Source organism: Talpa europaea, assembly GCF_964194135.1.
Source record: "Talpa europaea genome assembly, chromosome: 5".
In the NCBI taxonomy this organism is placed as follows: domain Eukaryota; kingdom Metazoa; phylum Chordata; class Mammalia; order Eulipotyphla; family Talpidae; genus Talpa; species Talpa europaea.
Genome location: NC_140071.1, coordinates 120,871,356 through 120,885,591, shown reverse-complemented (window position 1 = coordinate 120,885,591; position 14,236 = coordinate 120,871,356). Strand labels below are relative to the sequence as shown.

At 43.9% G+C, this 14,236-nt stretch overlaps 1 protein-coding gene across 1 annotated transcript; it reads left to right on the top strand.

Moving 5' to 3' along the window:
* Positions 1-822: 822 nt before the first annotated feature.
* On the top strand, positions 823-12,797 carry UCHL1 (ubiquitin C-terminal hydrolase L1; the record flags this gene model as incomplete). Its single annotated transcript, XM_084233595.1, has 9 exons — positions 823-855; positions 968-979; positions 1,472-1,600; positions 4,359-4,509; positions 7,494-7,579; positions 7,663-7,710; positions 8,413-8,479; positions 9,654-9,712; positions 12,711-12,797. 9 exons carry the CDS (start codon positions 823-825, stop codon positions 12,795-12,797), a joined length of 672 nt encoding a protein of 223 aa, XP_084089721.1.
* Positions 12,798-14,236: the final 1,439 nt, after the last annotated feature.

The window sequence follows — 14,236 nt, the reverse complement described above, 5'->3', positions numbered from 1 at the left end:
ATTGTGAACTCAGAATTTTATTTTTCAAAGCTTCTTTTTCTTTCTTTTTTTAATGCTTTTTCTTTTACAGCCTTTCATCTCAAAATACTACCTGTCTTCTCGCTGGAATTGCTTCCTAAAGTCTCTGACCACCTACCTTCTGTGTGTGGTGTTCTATTACGGTCACATCCCCCAGGTTTCTACCGCTTACCCATGACCGACCAATTCTTCCCCGGGTGTCACATTACATCAGCATTACTAATACAATATCTGCTATATTCTAGACTATGTTTTATTTTAGGCAGTCAATTAAAATCGAACCTCGGCCCTGATTTAATTTAACATGGAGGATAAATAGTCTAAGGTCAAGCACAAACTGCTACGAGATTTGGGAGACATGTTTATATTCATATTAAATAGATACCTGTTGAATTTGGGCTTTTTCTCAATGCTTCACAGACCCTTAGGCTTTGGGTAATTAGGATAGTCGAAACGGTGGGTTTCCAGCAACTTCACAAAAAATTTAATTCCATCCAAAGGACTGCTACCTACACTCAAGGAACACCCACCAACAAAACCCGTCTCCACAACCACAGATTTTCTCACCCGCAAGTCAGACTGCAAGGTTTGGGGGCCCGGCCGTACCACTCTGCACTGCGTAAGGGGGGATTCGTGCCCACTTGGCCACGACCGACGGTTTTCCCCTCGCTTGGTTTTGCCCCTGCTCCCCCCGCGCAGGCACCCACAGTGCGTCAGGCCGGCGCTTTATAGAGGCAGCCTGGGCGGCTCCGCTCGCTGTTTTTCCTCTTCTCCGGTTCGTGGCTTCTCCGGCGACTCGCCAAGATGCAGCTCAAACCGATGGAGATCAACCCCGAGGTGAGCGCAGGTGCACCGCGGCCCGGGGCGCGCAGGGCCGAGGGGCCCCTTCGGCTGGCAGGTGTATCGCCGACTGGTTTGATTTCTGTATTTCTTTGCATTTGCTTTTCAGATGCTGAACAAAGTGAGTGGCGTCTCTCACCGCCTCTGCCCCCCTCCCGCGGGAGCGCCGGGGGGAGGCGCCCCCGGCCCCGGCTGTTTCGCAGGGATGGAGCGGCGCCCTGCGCCTTCCAGATGCGGCCGTGTGGGGCGCGGTCTGGCCGCCCGCCTCTGCCCCGGCATCTGTGGGGCGAAGTGACTGCGAACCCGGAGGGGTGGTCTGGTGGGGGCGGCACCCCGCGAGCGCCAGGCCGAGCCCCGGAGGGCGTGGCGCGGGGCGCACGGACTCGGGTGCCCGGGCTTCGCGGGAGCCACGTGTGGGCCCCGCTTTGTGCTGTGTCATTGCGCCCGCCGGGTGGGGATGGAGGCGGGGCAGGGCGGGGCTCCTCCCAGGGCTCGGGAGGGGTCGCGGGGGGCGCGCCAACCGGCCCCGCCCTCGCCCCCCGAGCGCGCCCCAGACAGGTGCCCGCGACGTGCCGGTGCGCGCGCGCCTGGCCGCCCTGTCTCCTCTCCGCAGGTGCTGGCCCGGCTGGGGGTCGCCGGCCAGTGGCGCTTCGCTGATGTGCTGGGGCTGGAAGAGGAGGCCCTGGGCTCCGTGCCAGCGCCTGCCTGCGCGCTGCTGCTGCTGTTTCCCCTCACCGCCCAGGTAAGGCGTGGGGTCTGGGGCGCGCCGCCCCCCCGACGGTGCGCGATGCGATGTTCCCAAACCCGAGGGAGGCGTGGGGGGCATGTTGATAGACTCCGGTTCCCCTCGCCGCTTGGCCTGGTGTCCAGACCTAGCAAAACGGTTCCCTCCCTCCGGGGCATACAGGGTGCGCCTCCCTGGGAGGGAGGGGCAGATACTTTTCTGGTACCTACTCTGGAGCTGTATTGTAATAGCGTTTATTGCCTCCTTGCTCATCCGCACAGATTGCCTTGAATTTATAAGTGAAGCAGCATTTCAGTTCCTGCATCCCAGTTTCTCCAGGAAAATAACTCCGCCTACTCATGAGATCGCTAGAATCTAGGCTTTTCCGAGCCTTCCACTCCAAGGAGTGGTCCTTAGAAGCCAATTTATTGTTTGGTTCTCAGATTCCCACCTTGCTATAAAATGGAGGGGAATGGCTTGCTAAGTCACAAGAAAACAATGGGGGTTCTCTAATTCTTCACCTCCGCTGCTGCTGAGTTTCCGGTGGACTAGTCTTCCCATCCATCCACTAAACATGCGCACTTGGTTTTTAGCCTTTAGAAAGAAAGAAAGAAAGAAAAAAAAAAAAACCCAAACAACCAATACCTGTGGTTGTGAGGGAGGGAGCCTCCTTCCTGTCTCTTATCTTTTGTCTCTGATCTTGTAGCTAAATGAAATAGGTGGGCATTAGAGCAGTCTTAGAAATACCTTTTCATTTCCCTTTAGATGGTCTTCCTCCTACAAGTGTGCATGGATATATGTACCTCAAACGCTGAACATCAAATATAAAAAGGTAGCTGGGATAATTGTTGTCTTGCGATGTATGGAATCCCACTAATTAGCATGGCATTGTCTACCCATTGCTTTCACTTGACCCCTGATTTGGGCATGGTTGAAATTAGCTAAAGTTGGGACACTAGCTTCACTGAATCTAGACAGAGTGAGGCCCTCTCCTAAGGTTGGGTGTTTTGGAGTCATTGTCAGTATGGGTTAAGCCCTCTGGAAAATTCCACGGCTTGCAAATCCGTGGACTAAGATTAGTGGGTTAAAACACTTAGACACTGTTAGGATGAACCCACTGACATGTTTTGATTATCAAAACTTTTACTTAGAGAATAACAGTTGCCAAGTAACTGCAAGTCAAATTAGCATCCCTGTTCAGAGCAAATGCAGCCACCTCCCTCTCTCTCCAGCCTCTCACCGACCTTTCTTGTTAGAGAAACCATGATGACTCGCAGGTTTTGAACAGCACTCAGGCCAGGCCTCTGGGAGGCAGTGGTGCAGCATGTTTTTACTTCAAAAGCCCACTGGGCTCCTTTTTCTAGATGAAGTCACTCTTGTTTTAGAGAACATTCTGGTTTGAATATTTCGTTTCAAAGAGCTCACTACTTTGTCCTTTAGCACCAGTTCAATATATTAGATCTGGCCATGTAAAACAGCGACTAGGCTGAACGCTGCAGGAAATTCAAAGAAAACTTGAGGTTTACAGGTTCATTTCCAAGCAGGCTAATGTTATTTTGGAAAGCATCTATTTATCTAAAAGTTAGAATTTCGAGTACTATAAAATCCCAAACAGACCACTTCTAAAACATTCATTTTAAGCAACAATGAAATAATTACATAAGAGTCCCCATGTAAAAGTAAAAAAAAACCTTAAAGGGTGGTGTTATCCCATTAATAATTTAATTAATGTAGAAAAGTGAAAATCCTTCTCAGTCAATGAGCAGCTTAGGTAATTCAAGGATCTGGTAGATAATAATGCTAGAACTTCCTCCTAGTTAGAATTAAGTTGATCTTGTGGGACAAGAGCTCTTTAGGCACCTGGTGGTGCCACAGACCAGGCTTTAACTTCATTTTATATACAAGCTGCTAGAATTGGAAATGTTTCTGGTCTGCAATTTGAATTTCATTAGTTATGGGGAATTAGCTTCTATATTATTAGCACCCTGCTAATACTTTTCACTGAGAAGTCATACTTTTTAAGGTCTTTAAAACCTAGCTAGTGAAAGCTTAAGACAAGTCACTAAATTATTGTACACAGAGCTAACAGCTGCTTTAAGGAAAACTATCCAGTCTCTTTCATTTATTCACACCACCTGCAATTGTTTATCTGCCCTTCATGACACCATCTGGCAAAGACAACCTATCACATCATCTTGTAGGATGATATATTTTTGTGAAATTGCAGCCCAATAACCTAGTCTTTTATCTAAAAATATGGGGAGAGGGAATAGTTGAATTTTTTTTTGAACTGTATCTTCAATTAAGGCTTTTTTGAAGTACACTTAGAGAGAAGTAGATCCTTAAATAGTGAAGTATAAACTGGTTGATGTTCTTGTTGGAGGGTAAATTGACCAAAGCTTAATTGCAATGCCTACGTGAAACAGTTGTTGTTGGTGTGAAAGGGAGGAAAGAATGAACTTGTCTGCTTTTCTGACTTCCTGACGCCATCCATTTCAAGTGGAAAGGTTGCAGTGGTGTCTAGACAAAGCCTTGGGTAATATCCAAGGCCAGTGCTGCACTGCAGCATCAGGGTGGAGTCTCGGAACCTCTGAGAACCCTATGGGCTGGCGTGGGAGGCAGACAGGCCATGCTCTGGTGCTGGGCAGCAACTCCAACCAAGGCTCCTGGTCACACATCCCACTTGTGTTTCAATTTAGGTGGTAGAACTCGCTGTGCTGCCATCTGTTCTTACATTTTCAGTTGAAGATACAAAAGTGTTTTTTTTATATCCCAGCATGAGAACTTCAGAAAAAAACAGATTGAAGAACTGAAGGGACAAGAAGTCAGCCCTAAAGTGTACTTCATGAAGCAGACCATTGGGAACTCCTGTGGTACCATAGGACTCATCCACGCAGTGGCCAATAATAAGGACAAACTAGAATTTGGTAAGTGGGTTTGGAAATTGTTGACCTCTAGTTAACTATAAACCTTAATTCCTAGGGTCTATTCAGCAAAGCCATTGCTTTAGAAATTTTTGATGTCTACTTCTCCAGTTAGAAATAGCGGGTAAATCCATGTTTCCTTTTTACCGGGAAACTTTATCCAAGAAGCCTGGTTTGGTTTCTTCTTGTAGAGGAAGAGTTAATGCTATGCAGTTTTATACTGCTTCTCTGCAGAAGCTCTTCCATTCACAGACAGCTTTGATGGATGTGAAGCAAAGGAAAAAGAACCTTCGAGGGTCCATTATTATAGTGACTCTCACTTGTTCCTGTTAAATTCTAAAAAATAAGAGTAAGCCTTAAAATGTCAACAACTAGGACCTATTTTTAATGGTTGTATGTTTTATAAGCAACATAATCAAATAGCTTAAGGCACCTAAACACATACTACGTGATAAATTCCTGCAGGCAAGCAGGTTGAAACCTTGAAAGATCAACTGAACAAAGTCAGGTCAAGGGCTTTAATTCACCTCTGATGCACAAGGTGGAGGATGTAGAAGAAAAGAGTTTAAACACAATTAACATCTCTAAGATATGTTAAAGTGCATGGCCCATCATGTGTGATTTAGACCAAGAGTCCATAATCGTAAAAGTCCAGAGTGTAAATAGCTTAGGCTTTGAGGATCATCTGGTCTCTGCCCTCATAATGCAAAAGCAGCCATAGACAACATGCAAACCATGGGATGTGACTGTTTTCAATAAAACTTTATTTATAGAAGTAGGTAGTAGTAGTTTGTCAACTCCAGATTTAGCCTGTGGGGTTGGGGTGTCTTAAGAACTGAATAACTTCAATAGCTCATACTATTATTCATAGCAGGTAAATACCTTTAAAAAAAATACTAAGAGGGCCTCCCCGGTGGCGCAGCGGTTGAGCGCTGGGTTGCGAAGCTGCCCGCGGCCTCTGCGGCGCCGGTTCGATCCCCGGCTGCTCCCCGGCCACCGGAGGAGGGTCCCACATGGCGCGCAGACCTCTCCTGCCGCCCGCTGCTCCCCTCAGCAGTGTCCTTCGGTCCTTCTGCCTGCTCTGCTCCCCGCTCTGGCTCTGGTGAATTCTCTCACCCTCTTGCGCTTCTGACTGTACCCAGTGCATGTATAAACAAAAACAAAAACAAACAAACTAAATAAATAAAAAACATGCCTCTATTAAAAAAAAAAAAAATACTAAGACAGGGCCTCCCCAGTGGCGCAGCGGTTGAGCACTGGGTTGTGAAGCTGCCCGCGGCCTCTGCAGCGCTGGTTCGATCCCCGGCTGCTCCCCGGCCACTGGAGGAGGGTCCCGCATGGCGCGCAGACCTCTCCTGCCGCCCATTGCTCCCCTCAGCAATGTACCTCGGTCCTTCTGCCTGCTCTGCTCCCCGCTCTGGCTCTGGTGAATTCTCTCACCCTCCCGCGCTTCTGACTGTACCCAGTGCTTGTATAAATAAATAAATAAAAATAAATCTTAAAAAAAAAAATACTAAGACAACATTGAGTTGGGAACACACCAGCACGTCCCCAGGGACACACTGAGGGGACCAAGTTGTGGAGCAGGTTTGCAAGGCAAATGTCTTGCTATTTATTAGCAGTAATAAGCAAGCATGATTGATTATGTGACAATGACCAGGAGGAACAGGGTCCAGGGGAGACAAAGGGTAATCAACTTTATGGGGAGCTGGAGGGGACATGCTGGCCACATATACAGGGAGGACTTCTGACAGAGACACTTGATGTAATTTCTGAGCTCCTCCGAGGCCATGGGCACACAATTAGTCACCAGCTACCTAGGTGTCCTCAGCTGCCTTGTGATGTGGGTTATTGTCTTAGGGCAGTTGTGCAGGAGTGCCTTTTCCAAATCCTACACAAATACACACACACATGCACAGAGGCCATACATGCAGAGGTGCAGAGAGAGGCCACATCGGGTACATAGAAAGGCCACAAAACAAAACTCCATCAAAAAAGAAGTGAGGTCCACACTCTACTCCAGGTAAACTTGTGAAATTAACAAAAAAGGCTTATCTGGTCAGAATATCCAAATCCTCTAGAAGTTGCCTTTTCAAATATTGACTGAGCCATGTTCAAAAGTTATAGCCTCATCCTTTCTATTTTTTCTGTAGCATATCTCACTTTATTTAGGATACTGTGTTCCTGAAGTCAGCAGAGGCTTAATCTCGGTCACAGACCTGAGAGAGGTTCCTTCCAAATCTTGATTGTTCCATTAGTAGATTTTGAAGTTTAGAGCTGACATTTCAAATTGAGATCTTTTGAAGTGTAGGTTGCTCTGGGCCTGTGTGGTCAGTGTCTCCTAGACTCATCCACACCGAGCATGACAGAGGGCTTATACCAACTCTCAGCCCACCATTGTTTCTAGGCCAGACTGGCTCTGTACATTTCTAAGATCATTATGTTAGTGTCTTATCTGGGTAACAATTAATAAGCTTGCATTTTCCACACCAAAATAAAAATCTTGGTTTGAGAATTGTTATTAGTGTGATTCAACAATGCATCAGGTGTGCATCAATCAGTGATTGTACACTGATTTGTGCTGTAAACACAGCAGCAGACAAGAGAAGTCCTGCTTTTATAGCACTCTAAAGAAGCTCACAAATGGCGTTTTACAAGTTAGCCAGTTGAAAGTGCTATAACAAAGTGATAAGAGATTTGCAAGATGAGCCTGAAATGGGAATTGAGAGAGGCCAGAGGTAATAGGTAGCAGAGGCAAGGATGAGCTGGTCACACTGGAGGAATAGAATCTTCCAGCTTGAAAGTAGGCTGTAGGGGGTAAGTGGAGAAGGAGGCTGAGGAAAAAGAACTTGTCTGTGTGCTTGGAGACCATAGTAGAGTCAGGTTCTCAAACATGTCTGACTGTGCAAAAGCTTTTGTCAGCAATAAATGTGCACCCATGTGCATTATTTATCTGTGCTAATTGCATTTTTTTCTCTTTAAAAAAGAGGATGGATCAGTCCTGAAACAGTTTCTTTCAGAAACAGAGAAGTTGTCCCCTGAAGACAGAGCAAAATGCTTTGAAAAGAATGAGGTAGGAAGAGAACTTACAGAGCATTGCATTTCCAGTAACTTTGGAGGTTTTTGTGCTAATTACTCATTTTTTTTCCCCTGCAGGCCATTCAGGCAGCCCATGATGCTGTGGCACAGGAAGGCCAATGTCGGGTAAATGCAAGTAGAAACTAGAGTCAGGCTGTGTTACCCCTGAAAGATGAGCAGAAGCCTCTTAGTGGAACCTAGTTGTTGTTGTTTTATTCCTGAGGCCAATTAGCCTCAGAAATTCTAGCAGAATAATGCTTTGACCAAACCTGTTCATAAAAAATTAATATTTATGTCAAATGTGAGATTCCTAGTATTGGGTGAATTCAAGCTGCTAGTACTCTGTTTAAATTCAAGTGAGTCTCATAGAGTAACATCTTTCCTAGCAATTGAGTATTCAATTGACTATTCAATTGTATTGTTTGTATTCTTACAAACTGTTGAGGATATACTAAGGACTGACAGTTTGAAAAACTTAAATGTGTCATTATGATGAGCAGAGCCTGTGAGTCAGCTGTTAGATTTAAGTCACTGACAGTGACATAACTGTTGAGTCTACCACTTTCTGGTATTATCCTTGGATGAGATACTTAGCTTCCCTAAGATTTAATGTCCTCAGTAAAAAACATGAAACAGCATCTTTATGGAGTTCTGACAGTTAATCTACGTTAATGGGTTTAGAATATGGCCTAGAATAGTAGCTGTTGTAACTTAAAATACATACAGGCAAATTGGTCAAGGATATTTGAGTAACAAGAGAATTGATGTTTAACAAATTAAGTTCCACTTATAAAATACTTTCAAAAATAATCTCTTGGCTCTCTTCAGGTAGATGACAAAGTGAACTTTCATTTTATTCTGTTTAATAACGTGGATGGCCACCTCTATGAACTTGGTACGTTTTACCCCCTTTTTGGTGTCTAATATAGCATCATGCGTGCTTTTTGTCTTCATTCTTCTTATAATCTTGATAAGTAATTTTATGGCACTTAGTATATGTGAAGTCAGAACAGTTAGGTCTTTTCATGGGGCTACTTAGCCCTTTAAAATAGTTTCAGGCAACTGACCTGGAAGTATTATTCCAATAATGAGAATTAGCACAGTTCAAGGTGTGGGTGTTCACATTTTCCCTACCACTTTCTGCTAAAGTATTACCAGTGTAGGTCTCCCAGCATCATCCTTTTCAGTCAAGGAATACATTTAGAAAATGATAAACAGGGCCTCCTTGGTGGTACAAGGGGTTGAGCCTCAGTACTATTAGGCTGTCCACAGCCACTGTAACACAAGTTCAATACCTGACGAGGGAGCTACCCAGATGGCGCAGCAGACCTCTCCTGACTCACCCACTGCTCCCCTCAGCAGTGGATTTCAGTCAGTCTGCCTGTTCTGCTCCCCACTCTGTCTCTGGTGAATCCTCTCACCCCCCACACCTCTGGCCTGCACCCCTGTTTTTTGTATACATAATTAAACCTTTAAGGGGGAAAAAAAAATGATAAATGCTCATAGGCCAATTAGCCCATAGGTGGCCTTGTTTCTGTAAAAAAGATTTGAATACACAGGGTAATTGCTGTTAATTGGTGTATTGCAACAAGAAAAAGTATCGATTTTTGTCAAGAGTCCTCCCCTTCCACTAATGGAGACTTACAGCTGTGTTGTCTCAAGTCATGACATGGCCTTGACTTGAGGGCAAATGAGACTTAGGTTTATTGAGTAGTCATTGAAGGTCAAAAGAAATCTCAAGGTTACCTTCTTCTCTCTGTACCCCAGAGAGACTGCATCTGACTTCTGCTCTGTGGTCTTTTCCAAAATGGGCACGAGCACGTCTATCAGGGTAGCCATATTGGGTTTATGGACTTATGTAACTTGTCTGCATGTAGGTTAGAATTGCCTGGGTTGGGTACTAGGAATACTTGAATCCTATTTCCAGTCTGTTGCTTCGTAACCAGCCTTTTCTTTGTGGGAGTTACCATTTGTGTTTGGAAGAATCTAAAATGTCCCTTCAGCCTGAGCAAGCACAGTAGCCAGAAAACATGCAGAGAAAATTGAAACGCCTGGCTTTTTTCTTACAGATGGACGAATGCCTTTTCCTGTGAACCATGGCACCAGTTCGGAGGACGCACTGTTACAGGTAATCTTTGGACTCAGTCTCTGTTAGCATCCACATTTTTTTGGCCAAATTGTGTATTCTAAAGTACTATTCCAGTGCAGCTAGTATCAATTATCTGGGTTAATAGCAGTCTTTAGGGCTTAAAGATCATCTTAGTAATTCTACCTTAATTTTATAGCAAATGGTATTAAACAGGTTTCCTCTGAGCAGTCCTGACTAATCTGGAGCGTGTGCTGTCGTTAGTCCATGGTTAGAATTACCCTGAAAAGCCAATGCTTTACTTCATGTGGGATTAAGGTGACTGTCGTTCTCTTGTTAAATTACATGATAGCTGACAACGTGTGGAACAGCAACTCAAGCCTTTCCTAATCCCTCGGAGACTGCTGGATTTGGGTCAGTCTCGTAGGTAACGTGGTGGATTCTGGTTAGGCAGTTAACTTTAGGAGCTCTCATGTTGCCCACTGTTACAGGGTGAAAGGAGCACATTTAAAACATGCCTGACAAGAAGTTTTAGATCCAGGGCCTCTGTAACCATCCTGGTACAAATGACTGCAGCAGCCTCTTCTGGACCAGAGTTGGTGGCTTCTCTAGGTCTCTCATCTTGAAAACAAGTCATAGTTGAATCAATTTGCTGTTATAAAGAAAAAGTACTGGGGCCTCCCCGGTGGCGCAGCGGTTGAGCGCTGGTTTGCGAACCTGCCCGCAGCCTCTGCGGCACCGGTTCGATCCCCGGCTGCTCCCCGGCCACCAGAGGAGGGTCCCACATGGCGCGCAGACCTCTCCTGCCGCCCGCTGCTCCCCTCAGCAGTGTACTTCGGTCCTTCTGCCTGCTCTGCTCCCTGCGCTGGCTCTGGTGAATTCTCTCACCCTCCTGCGCTTCTGACTGTACCCAGTGCATGTATAAACAAAACAAGCAAATACATAAATACATAAATAAATAAACATGCCTTTATAAAATTAAAAAAAAAAAGAAAGAAAAAGTACTTAATTGTGATTAAAAAATGTGCTGTTAAGGTTTAGTTACTTCATTTGTAAAAATACCTAAACTTTTTTGAACTCTGTGCGTAGACCAGAGGTCTGCAAACTTATTAAAAAACAGATGGAAAATATTTTAGTCTTCAGGTGGCAGATAGTGCAGCCCAAAGACAAGAGGCTAAAGGAATGAATGACTATCCCACTGAAATGGGAATAGGGCTAAATTTTGCCCATAGCCTGTTGATTCCTCTGCTGGATGCTGCAGATGCTATTTTTAGTGACGTATCTTTTATAAAACCCCTTTAATGGGATCTAGGTGATACTCACATTTAATAGATTAGGAAACTGAGGTACAGAGGTTAAGTAATGCCCAAGAAGAGTGACATAATAGGCAGAACCATGGCTCAAATCTAGACTGTGTCTCTACGGTCTGCACTCAGCCACTGTCCAAACTACCTTTCTTTTTTTTTAAAAAAAAAAATATATACAAGAACTGGGGTATAGGCCAGTGGTAAGGGGAGTGAAAGGATTCACCAGAAACAGTGGGGAGCAGAACTGGGGGACTGAAATACACTGCTGAGGGGAGCAGCCAGCGAGACAGGAGAAATTTACTGAGCCATGTGGGTCACTTACCTGTGCGGGGATCAAATTCATGCTGCAATGACTGTGGATAGCTTCATAGGGGTGCGTCTTAACCCCTTACACCACCAGGGAGTCCCTAAACTACCTTTCTTTATTTACCTGTCTTTGGAACAACATGGGCTGGGTGACCTTAAGGTGCTAATGGACCAAATTATGCTACCCTCAAAGGGGAGGCCATTCTACCTAGCTCATTGTTACTTATACCTGAGATATGTTAAAGCTAATTCTTGGATATAACACAGGGTGTACAAGAATAGCATGGAGTGAAAAGTGACCTGGAGAAGTAGGATTGGGGTTGGGGGGATCTGTATGAGAAAATTGGAATTTACTTCTGGGAGAGAATAAGAACAAATGGCAGGATTTCTGGTTTTTACCCATTGGGGTGAAAAGACAGATCTTTGTAACAAAGCTCTAAGGTATGTTCTATATAATGTGTGACACTATTCTATAAATACATAAAATATGCCCCATTTAGGATACCTGAAACTGTCATATGAGTAGAATTTGAGTTGTGGAGGAGGTAAAGCCTTGTTTAAACTTCTCAAATCAATCTGGACTATCAGTATATTAAAACTTCTGATAGAAGATAACATGTAGATGGCGGTCTCCTTCCCTTTTAGTTTTTCTGAGTTGTTTCAAAGCAACATGACTCTCCATTGTGGTTGACGAGGGCTGAATTCATTATTGAATTGATTTCTAGATTTTGAGTGCTGATGTTCCATGGCTGTTGTGTCCCCTAAAAGTCTCTCATGTAAAGTGGTTTATGGGACTGTCTTTTCATTGCACTTTACAATGTAATGCCTGATTGAATTCCAAGATTTTTAAACCCTACAATATGGTAAATAATTAGCATTGGGGTCAATTTTATGTCAGTCTTTGTAATCTAGGTCTTAGAATTAGTAACACATCATTCCACCAGCAAAGAACCTGTCACTTGTCTTACTCCTAGAATACCAGGTATTTAGTGCTTTTTGTAAAATCTTGAAAGTTATCTCTGCTCTGGCAGTTTAAGCTAGGAACATTTCTCTTATTTCCCCTTATGGGATAGAGAACAACTTTCTATCTAGATTTGAAGAAAAGCTTGCTAGTAATCCAGTTTTGTCAAAACCAGGCATGAAGTGGGAGAAGCACAGCATCTGGTGACATGGTAATGGAGTCAGAGCTTCTGCATCCAGTCTGAGATGTGGGTGCCTGTCTTTTCTCCATCACCAGACCAAAAAAGAAATTTTGCCTTGAGTCCTGGTTTTCAAGCTTTATGGGAGTAAAACATTATGTTTTGCATAAATTGAAGTTGAGCCTAAATGGTTCCTACTGGTGCTTTCCCTTTGAAACTTGCATTTTGAGGTGTTGCTGTTTGGATTATTAATGGTATGGGTATTAATTGGTTATTCCTCCTTTTCAGGATGCTGCCAAGGTCTGCAGGGAATTCACTGAGCGTGAGCAAGGGGAAGTCCGCTTTTCTGCTGTGGCCCTCTGCAAGGCAGCCTAATGCCCACGGGGAGGGGCTTAGCTTTCTTCTCCTCTTCCCTTCAATGTGGGAATGTCTCCTTACCAATGCATTCTAAAATGTTCTAGTACTTGTAGCACACAGCTGTCCTCCTTCCGTTCTGCAGACACGCTCTTACCCTCAACCATGCCCAAGCACTAGCAAAGCTCAGCTGTCGATAGAGCAGAGTTTGGTGTAAGCTTCAGATGGTGAAGCCTCCCACCCCCCATCGTATGTCCTGTACCTCAGTATCTAATGCTTTAAATGGCTACTTTGGTTTGTGTAAGTTAAGGCCCTGAATGTGGTTTGTTTGTCCTTAAAAGAAATAAAACTTTTCTGCTGATAAGAGTTAAGCCTAAGCTGGTTTTCATTTGCTTTTACCTATGCCCCAACATACTCTATTTTGATAATAATAGACCTGTCTTCTATATACTTATACAGCACAGGTAAGAAAATTAACATAAAGATGATGGATTTAGTGTGTTCCTTAACTTTTCTATGTATTTAGATTACTAAATCTGCCTCTAGAATTAAAAATTAAATGGATTTTATTCTTTGGAATAACTTCAGATTTATAGAAAAAATAATGGGGGACACAAACTCATCTTTTTCCCCTATTCACTTAGACAGTATGATAATTTTGTTAGAATCAGCGAGCCCATAATTGATATTTCTGATACCTGAAGTTCATAGCTTATTCAGATCTTAGCTTTTACCTAATACACTTTTTCTGTTGCAGAATCCCATGCAGGGTAACACATTCTATCTGATTGTGTTAGGGGCTCTTCTTGGCTGTGTTTCTCAGACTTCCTTGGTTTTTGATTGACCTTGACAGTTTTGAGGAATACTAGCTCTTTTGTGGGATGCCCCTTTATTTGGATTAGATATTTAATGACTAAGCTTAGGTGTTTGAGGGGAGGAAGACCCAGGGAGGCGTTAGCTTGATTTGTCACCGTTGATTGTCGACCTGTAAGGTTAATCTTTCCCGTTCTCCATGCTAACCACGTTGGAAGAAGTTGGCGATGCAAAGCTCACACTTAATGTCACGGGAAGTTAAATTGTTCTTGTCATTCTTACACAAAGGAGATTTGTCTCCTTTCTATATATTTTGTTTAGTGTGAACTCAAGGACATTTTTTATACTTAAGGTTATCCGATACTTCTTACTGCTCACTTATTCCATGAAGAGCTATTTCAGTTGGCTCCTGTGTCCTTTTGACAGACCCCAATCAGTGTATGGTTTTTAAAAAAGTATTAACCATTTTTTGTATAATATGACATTTGTTTCCAACAATTCATAATTGAATGTAACATTTCTCTAGTTAGAGGAAGTATGGACAGCAGGCAAGAATCCCCGTACTGTGCTCTGTCATCTTCACAAGGGCTTTATCCTGTTTGTTACCTAAAGTCCAGATAACTTGGGTCTTAAAAGTTTTCAGCTCT